The sequence below is a fragment of the Mitosporidium daphniae genome, assembly GCF_000760515.2.
Source record: "Mitosporidium daphniae strain UGP3 chromosome Unknown contig-152, whole genome shotgun sequence".
In the NCBI taxonomy this organism is placed as follows: Eukaryota; Fungi; Microsporidia; genus Mitosporidium; species Mitosporidium daphniae.
The window spans coordinates 311-9,587 of record NW_013546675.1 but is presented as its reverse complement, the minus strand read 5'-3'; the positions used below and the strand labels follow the sequence as shown (position 1 = coordinate 9,587).

Sequence of the window (9,277 nt, the reverse complement as noted above, 5' to 3'; positions counted from 1 at the left end):
TGTTAAAACATTCATGAAGGCTTTTTAAAATAAAATTTATTTTAAAATTTATGCTTATTTTTGCGGAATTAAAACAAAAATTTTGTCCTCAGAGGGAGTGTTGCCAAAACTCAAGATACCATCATTATTAAGTCTTAAACCCATAGGATTGTCAAAGATTTTCATACTAAATGGAGGTGTCTTTGTTATAGTGCTGTCAGGCCGCTCTGTGGTTCCAGCAGGATAAACTGTTTCACAGCCTGACGCATTGGGCCCTGCTTGTTTTTGTTCCTTGGTAATTTGTATCGCATTTCGAATTCCCCACAAGCCGAATCCTTTATCTTTTTTGATCGGGGATCTATGATGACATCTAATAATATTTCTTTCCGAATTGTTATCGTCACCAGGGCAACTGTTACATCTTGCCATGCAGTCACCGGCTTCGGTACAGATGTAGAAAATGCCCTTTTCTAATTCGGTTACCCTAAAGCGAGTTGCCTCACTCAGCGAGGGTGTCGATTTTACAGGTTTTGAATTTGTTGTACCAGTGGTTTTGAGAAACTTTWTGGGTTCTTTATCACCATCTTCAAGAATACCAATCACATAGAGAACATCTTTGTCTACTAAAAAGGTCTCTTCAATTTTTTCGGAGGGGTGACCAGGAGCGATAATGGGGGGGGGGTAAATTCGTTTTGACCACCAGGTTTAGCAGAAGATTTGCTACATCCTGATTGCATATATTCTTGAATAAACTTATTCTTGGGATCTTTAGTAACTTTGCCGATCTTAAGTTGATCACCTTCAACGATGAAACCAAGGTTTCCATCCTTCAAAAACACGATATTACCATCGTCAAACTTAAATTGGGCTTTTAATTGCTTGTCAGTACCAAGATTCTTAGGAAGATCCTTTTTTTTTCCAAGAGATTCGACATCATAACATTTAATTGTTCCTTCAGAGGAAAAGCCCAAGCCATAATTCTTATTGGCTTCAAACAAAATCATATTATCTTTAATAATAAATTTTTGAGTTGGATCGGTTTCTTTTTTCTCGCCAACCTCTGCCTCCTTTCCGGCCTCAATACTAGATCCCTTGAGCTTGATAACATTCCCAGAGATTTTATTTTTTAAATAAAATAATTCAGACTCTGAACAAACAAGGGTTAAGAAAACCGAGAAAAGCAGAACATGAAGTATGGTATAGCGAAGCATTGACTATTAAAGATAGTCAGAGCTAATATATGCCTGCAATTTCCGTTTAATAGGCCATTAAAAAGTCCAATAACAGAACCCCGTTTTTACTGGACCAATTGTTGTTCGTCAATTAGTTTTACCAATCAAATTTAGAAACTGGATATCAGAATAGGTGCCCATTTGAATAGTGGCCAATCGCCGTATAGTTGATCAATCATAACAGCCCAAATCCCACGATCCAATGTGGCAGTTGTCGTCCGTTTGCAAACGCAAGGGCTAATGAAGAAGAACACTAGCCACGTTACGCATGAAGTGCAAAATTTTACCCATTTGTGACCCCATGTGTTCTCTAAGCCTAACCCAAAATGGTCGAGGTTTGAAATTTGTGGCAAGATAGAGTTACACAGAAAGGGCGCGGACACATACAGAGTCTGTTTTTATAATAAATTGTTTATTTATCTATTGAATTGCTTAGGGTTAGGGCTATGGGAAGCGGAAATGAGAATACCATTTTTAGAAGCGATACCGCTATTATCGAATGCAAAAATAGAGGGTTTAATTGTCAGATCATCCAGAAGATATGCAGCTCTAAGTTTAAGTAACGGTGAATGCTTAGAAACCCATTTTTGGTGGCCAAGTTAACCGAATGGATAGTCTTACTGCTGTTTTTGTTACAGAACCTGCTCGTTTTAAAGAATGTGTCTCTTTTGACTGCATTATGTATTATCTATATTGTGTATATGTTTGCCGCGCATAGACGTTATTAATGGTGAGAGCATTCAGATTAGGAGGATACTTTTAGCACTTTGACACGAGTTTACCATCGATTGAGATGGACAAGTTATTCTCAAAGAAGGTTTTAATTTCCAACTTGGCTTATTTGGCTTTTAAATATGCAGATTATATGGAAAAATAATCCGTCAACAAAGAACTTTCGGGGTGCTTTCTTGGCAGCAGACAAAGATCGATCGGGTGGAGATGATGCTAAGACCTCCACATAAAATTTGCCATTGTGTTGTTTAATTTTTGTTAGCTTGAAGGTCTTTGGTCCCTCAAGCTTCATACCTGAATCAGATGCGATGTATCACGAAGGATCAAACAATCGGACTTGAACTTTAATTTGTTTTGCAGCCTTGTTTTATCGTCAAGGTATCATGGAAGGCTCCGTGTATAGCATTTTGCTACTAGCTTTTAGGCATATGAAAAATATGTGGCTTAAATTGTACCCTAAGACAAAATCTTGGTTTTTGAAAAACTCAATTTGATTGTTTTCATAAAGAAAACCCCAAGTGAGATTTCAGATCTCGGTTTTGTCAGAAAAGTTGACTTTTTTATGGGTAACAACGTTACTTTGTACAGTGAGCTATTTCTATCATTGATTCTTTCAAGTAAACCGTTAGGAGGGGCGATTCTGGGCAATAAACAGCAGTAAGTGGAAAAGGAAGGGGATTATTTTAGAAGGAAAAGTTTACCTTTTGGATTAGTAAAATTTAACAAGATTCACATCTGATAGGAGATGTGCATTGAACCAATCGGCCATTGGAGCTGTTCTGATCAGAAGCTAGATCCTCCAATAAGATTTCGCTTTCCATAATTGAAGATTAAATAAAATTGCCATAACCCCTTGTGGAGAAGGCTTGTCAGATTTAAAATGTGAATAAAATTTTATTTTATTTCAAATGAAGTCCCTATTGCTCTCGCTTGTATCCAGAGTTGAGGTTCTCAGGAATTCTGACACTCCCGACGATTTTCGATTTGTAATTTCATCGAGCTTTAAAAGAAGATTTGTGATTTCATCACAATCAAAGTCATCCAAAGCCGTATCTCTTTTTATTTGTTCATACGACGAGAGATCTGTAGGTATAACCCCAAGCAATTCCAATGCTGATAAGCAGGGCAATTTTTTTTTGGTCAATCCAAATGAACTTTACACGGGTGATAAAAAAAACGATTTGATCAATTCCATATTAGACCCAATAGATGAGTCCGTGTTAGTCTTTTTCTCTTCTGGACTAGTCGTTGCAGCCACGGCAAACGGTTCTGCTTTCGCCGTTGGAATCATTGAGGATGGAATTTCCCAAGCTCAACCTTCGCCAGATCATGAGATATTTACCGTTTTTTCTAGGGACGGCAAAAAATTATTTCTTTTAGCACCTGGAACCCTTGACACCATAGCTGTGATCTTCCTTGATGAGAATAAGTCAGAATGTCCAATTAAGCAACCAATAAGTATCGGTTGGGGTTCAGAAAAAACCCAGTTCCGAGGAACTGGTGCGGCGGCAGTAGAAAGGGCTGCGGCCACCGCCACCACAATTCTGGAAAATAATGGACCTTCTGGGAATGCCCCTTTGCCGGTATGCCAGAGTTCACCGCCTGAGAAGCCAATTTCATGCCGCTGGCATCCGGATTCATCTAAATTTGCACTAATTCTTGGAGATGGATCGCTTCGTGTCTATGGTCGCGATGCAACCTTTCTCGCAAAATCTGCATCTACAGTATCACTTCCAGGCTCGCCAATGGCCTGGAAAGGTCAATATGGGCATGGATTCGGAATTTTGGCACCTCATTCTGTTACAAAAAATGCACTTCAGATTTGGGAGCCCAACTGCTTGGCAAATGGAGGCTTTTCCTACTGTCCCCCAAAATCAATGCAAATGCCAGCACAAGCAGATTCTTTTCAATTGTCGGCGCTAGCATGGAACAGCACCAATACTATTTTGGCGTTAGGATATGCTCTCGGTCATATTCAGCTTTGGACAACCACATGTTTCCAGTTTGACTTGAAAATGGAGCTCGCAGCCCCACCTGCCACCACAATGCTGAAAATGTTTTGGTTAGACAAGGTTGAAGACCTTCTTGTTGTGGTGAGGCGGAGCTCTTCAACGGTGTACCTTGACATGTTTGCCATTAACATGGCTCCGGGACCGATAACAATCCCAGATCCAAATGCTATGGTAATTGTATCCTCTGGTGAGCATCTTAGAGTGACCCCCTGCAGCCTTGGTTTAGTCCCTCCCCCATTATCTCGTTGGCGGGCATCGCACCCTGACAAATGTGCCATAACCCTAACAGCGTTTATCGGTCAAGGGCATCAGATAGCAGCCCTCACTTCAGATGCCTCTGAGCTTTTACTTTTTGACGAAGGTCCCTTAAGAGGAGCACCGCTTGGGTCGCCAATGAAGATTTCAGGCAAATTTCACCTGACCCTGAGCCCTGGATATACTCTTTTCCCTCACCAATTGATCTCTTTGAGTGCAAGCGTTCTTTTGCTCTTTGCCACAATGTTTCCCAACAATGGTGGACCAATTCGCCACGTCTTGTTTTTTATTAGGCCTAAGGAAACCTTTGTTCCTAACTCTAACTCGCAGAAAACAGATCTGGCTAAAGAGTGGTGTGGTGAGTTGGTAGAAATCCCACTACAACTCTCTAAACCGTCCTCTGTTCACGTTTGTGATGGAAAGGGTACACTACTGGTATGCTACGCTGATGGTTCCCTTATTCAATATGTTATGAAGGCGGAAGTAATTGCACCGGGGGAAACCGATGTATCGTCAAAAAACAATTTCCTTCCTAAGATTACCGCCTCCATGGCCAAAGTTTCTTTGCTATGTCACGATAGTCAGTTTGACCTTCAATGGAAGTTATTAAAAACAAAAATCGATGCCGGTGATGCAGTTATACAGTCGCAATTCAGCTCGTGTAGTGACACGCTTCTTTTACTAACGCGCGGTGGAGTGCTTTGGCTGGTAAATGATGGAATCTACCTCCGACGTCTCCCTGTCCAGGATGTCACATCTATCGCATTACTCCCAAGAAGCAGGCTACCAGATGCACATTTTACTTTGCGATTTCTGGTAACTGTGCAGAATTCACAGACGATGTGCAGTCTGTTTCTTTGTGATATTCCAGAAGATAAAGATGGAGCTCTTGAGATACTTGAGCGCCATCCTTGTGAGCCAGGATCGACGATCATTTCCGCAGTTGGCGAGTCAAGCCCTGTAACCCTTCTGGTGATGGATCGGGGGTCTTTGGAACGCGTCTACATGCGCACGCTTCTTCTTGAACACATGGAGTACCTTTGCGTAATCGGTGATGAATTCCGCGCAGCATATGAGCTAGGTCTGCGTCATCGTTTGCCTTTAGCGAAGCTTGTACCGCTTCCGGCGCAAATGCATGTGGCAGATCAGCACGGGACCTTTCAGGCTATCCATCATCACTTGAACAGGCTTGTTCAGAGCCTCAGTCCCGACCAATTAATACAGATCATGGCCGATAGATCAGCAACAGCAGAGCATCGGAATGCTCTTAAGGCAGCTGTACTTGCAGCTCTTCCGTGCGACGTTGGAACAATACGTGTCGCCATAGCTGCGGATTTGCTTTCTGATACCGTCGACGAAGCTATGGCACTTTTCGCCGCGGAATGGGCGAACCTTGGCTCTGAAGAGCGCACTTTACTTGTTCGTGCAGCATTGGTTCTGGTCTCTCGTGAAAAAGTAAATGCTGGAGCAGAAGCATTAATGGCTGCTGCCCTTGGTACATATTCACTGGCGCTTGCACAGGCCATCGGGGAAGAAGGTCTGGGTGATCGTGACCCCCAAGAATTTATGGGATTCATTTCAAAATGTTACACTTGTGCGAATGAACCGCGTCGTCGTTTTCTCATAGACGATCGTCTTGGCCGCTCAGAAAGAGCCCTAAGTTGGCTTATCGAGGAGGCCAGGGTTGGGGGTTCTCTTGAAGCAGAGGGCTGTGATGCCATTAATGAGATCGTAGCATATGTTTTAAAACGCGATCTTTATGAGACCGTACTCTTTCAGAGTGAAAATAGTTTTGTTTTACGAAAAGCTATCCTTCAAAGCTATGCGCAAAGATACGCTACTCCTCGGGCTCTCCTTGCTACGAGGATGCTCAAAGAGGCCGTAGCCATTTTTATGACGCAGGGGGACTTTCTTGGTATCGCGACGACGCTCTCACTCATGTCTGCTTCAGATGCTCTTAGCCTGCAAGTATCAATAGGCTCTACGGTGCAACAGTCACCCCATTCAATTCTCCTTGCCACGATAAGCCAATCTCAAGACGATTCTTCCCGAAATGTCGAGGAGGCGGCTGCAGCAGTCTGCTCAGCCATGCAGCGCATGCCTAACAATACCATTAACGAAAGGGCTACCTCTACCACACAGGCATCATCTAATTCTGCGCTTGACATAACGTCTAGCCTCAAGGGGATGCTATTCGACCCTAAAACCATGCCGTGGACACATGGCTGGGAACTGGCGCTGCTTCTTTGTCTCCGGCAGCCAGAAGCCTCCTTGGTATCTGGGGATCTTTTACCAGCTTTAAGGAGTGAGGGATCTCGTTTGCTAGAGCTTCTGACCATAGGAATCCTGGGTAACCTACATCAGGTTGCCCAAGGTCTTGAGAGGCATCGAAATCTGCCACAGGTTGGCGAATTTGATCTCGCCATGCATGTCGATGACAATAACGTCACGGGTGCAGACGACTGCTCTGTGATTTCTCGTGTGTCGACAGTATCATGGAAATCTACGACCTCTTCGAGGTCTTTTACCTCCAATCGCTCATCTACATCGAGCCGATCATCCACTTCGATCTCTTCCACTGCAAAAGCAATTGCTCGAAAAAAAAAGACCGCTGCAAAGCCCAATTCTCCTAGGCATGAGTGGTACTTGATAAATGAGGCCAAGTTCCTTGTAGAAACGACATTGCTCCCACTTGTCCCATCGTTTTTTGCGTTTGTTGAGGTCTTTTTACTTTGCATCTCAAGAGAGCTCGGCTCCGCTCTTAAAGATGGTTGTACAAGGGTTGGACCAAGCGATAAAACCACTATTTTTCGAGACTTTCTGGAAAGGTTGCCTCATGCTCTTATTAAGGCATGGGACGAAAACATGGTAATACTTGCGGCTATTCTTGAAAATGCTCCTGTTAGGAGACGGATTTCTCCAAGTAGTTCTACTTCCGAAGTCGACGAAATTTTCATGGAATGCTTTGCGGCATATGGTGAGCTTCGTACACTTGTGCGCCTCCTCCCACGCAATACTGAACGGCCTCCAATTCCCCTCATCTAATGATGCCATAAAGAAGACCCAGATCAATTGAAAGAGTTCAAGTAAAAATTAATTTAAATTAAATTAATTTAAAATTTTCAGTAATGCCAGAGCCTCGAAAGCACGAAGCGGTCGACTATTTTGTTGACACCGCCCCATCGTCGTCGGCATCATCATCAAAATATCGGCGTACCGGAGATGGTTCTGATGAACACCATAGACGAGCTAGATATCCAGAAAACGATCGTTCTCGCTCTGTGTACGAACGGAGTGACTCTAGGCGTCGCGAAGAGGACGACGGGAGGCCAAGGCCATCTGGAAGACGATATGGCTCTCCAAGTCGAAGAGACAGCCCCTCAAACAGCTCTTCTAGAGACACATTGCGACCTCCAACACGGTATCACTATTTTTTCATTTTCTAGGAGACGCGATCAGCGGTCACCTTCCCCAGCTGGAGGTATTCTGCCCCTCGACCAGTGGCCTCGGAAACTTCGTTGTTGGGATATATGCCCCCAGGGCTTTGAGGGAATGTCTGCTGCCCAGGTGAAGAACACGGGTCTTTTTATCCCTGCCACATATCAGCCCAAGGTCACTAATCTTACTCCCTTTGTCGATCCAGCAAGGACAACATTCCTCTTCCAACAATCGAGCGGGATGGGATCTTCGAACTCTACAGGGCCCACTAATGATCACGCTGCATTGGCATTAACCCTTAACCCGGCTCTTGCAAAACAAGCAAGGCGTTTATGGATCGGCGGAATCCCACTATATACCACGTCTGGACGGCTAGCTGAGTTTTTTAATGAGCTTATGGATTCATATGCCTTTGGATCTGGACCTGGCGCCTCGGTGGAAGATGTTATTGTGGCGGAGGGGCAAGGTTATGCTTTTGTTGACGTAAGAGGTTCCAGTTAAAGTTTAGCTACGAACACCTGGAGAGGCCTCCTCTGCGCTGGCATTTGATGGAATTGCTTTTGAAGGTCATATTTTGAAAGTACGTCGACCAAAAGACTACAATTCTGAGGCAGCAGCAGGTAATAATGTCTTTTTGCTAGCATATTAGGCGATCAATTTGCCGTGACAGAATCGAGTTGTAACCACATGTCCCAGCCATCAGCATTGCCACCCACCTCGATTTCTAGTGTTGTACCAGATTCTCCCAACAAGCTTTTCATCGGTAACATTCCATATCACTTTGGAAATGAAGAGGTTATAGCTATTCTCACTTCCTTCGGTGAATTGCGCTCATTCAATCTTGTGAGGGATGGCTCTGGCTTCTCTAAGGGATATGCTTTTTGCGAATATCTGAATTCTGAACTTACAGACATTGTTGTAGAAGGGCTACACATGTTCGAGGTCGGCGATAAACGCTTGACTGTCCAAAAAGCCATGTGTAATGTTCCACTCAATCCACAGAAAGAAGCGTCGCTTGATCCTGCCTCGCTTTTGCTTTCAATTTCTAGTGGCGGTGAATCGCTCTTTGGCAAGCAGACTCCGGTATTACAGCTGATGAACTTGGTCTCTGCAGAGGATCTTGAAAGCGATGCGGAATATTTGGGAATTACTGAAGACATCAGGTCAGAGTGCTCAAAATTTGGTCCGGTTTTGGATATTTGGGTTCCACGCCCAGATTCTTCTGGCGCCCAACTTGCAGCAGTAGGCAAGGTTTGCTTGACAGTTATGATTAATTTCTTCATTAGATCTTTGTTAAATTTGAAAAAAGCACACAGGCAACAAATGCTCTCCACGCTCTTTCCGGAAGGCAGTTTCTGGATCGCACAGTATTAACCGCATACTATGATGAAGCCAATTTCGATCAACGCATTATTCAATAGCTTCGAATAAATAACATTAACATTCAAAAGTATCGAATAGCAATGTGCTTTTTATAACCCATCGTTTCCAAGAGGTGTTCTAGAGTACCCAATATCAGCACAAGTACCAAGTTATCTACTGGATTTATGCTTTATAGATCATATACCTGGTGTTATAAATCAAAAAACATTTAAAGGTTAGTTCTATCATGAGGTAACTCATCAAACT

General features: G+C 43.4%; 3 protein-coding genes across 3 annotated transcripts; 2 read left to right on the top strand and 1 right to left on the bottom strand.

Annotated features, from left to right (window-relative positions):
• Nucleotides 1–54: 54 nt before the first annotated feature.
• On the bottom strand, nt 55–1,190 carry DI09_152p30 (uncharacterized protein; the record flags this gene model as incomplete). Its single annotated transcript, XM_013383589.1, has 2 exons — nt 55–602; nt 677–1,190. 2 exons carry the CDS (start codon nt 1,188–1,190, stop codon nt 55–57), a joined length of 1,062 nt encoding a protein of 353 aa, XP_013239043.1.
• A 1,661-nt stretch (nt 1,191–2,851) lies between these two features.
• DI09_152p20 (killer toxin insensitive protein 3-like protein) lies at nt 2,852–7,255 on the top strand (the record flags this gene model as incomplete). The annotated part of the gene is made up of 1 exon (XM_013383588.1): nt 2,852–7,255. The coding sequence occupies one exon, from the start codon at nt 2,852–2,854 to the stop codon at nt 7,253–7,255; it is 4,404 nt and encodes a 1,467-aa protein (XP_013239042.1).
• A 177-nt stretch (nt 7,256–7,432) lies between these two features.
• Nucleotides 7,433–9,069, top strand: DI09_152p10 (uncharacterized protein; the record flags this gene model as incomplete). Its single annotated transcript, XM_013383587.1, has 3 exons — nt 7,433–8,131; nt 8,345–8,899; nt 8,935–9,069. The coding sequence occupies 3 exons, from the start codon at nt 7,433–7,435 to the stop codon at nt 9,067–9,069; spliced, it is 1,389 nt and encodes a 462-aa protein (XP_013239041.1).
• Between the last annotated feature and the right edge of the window lie 208 nt (nt 9,070–9,277).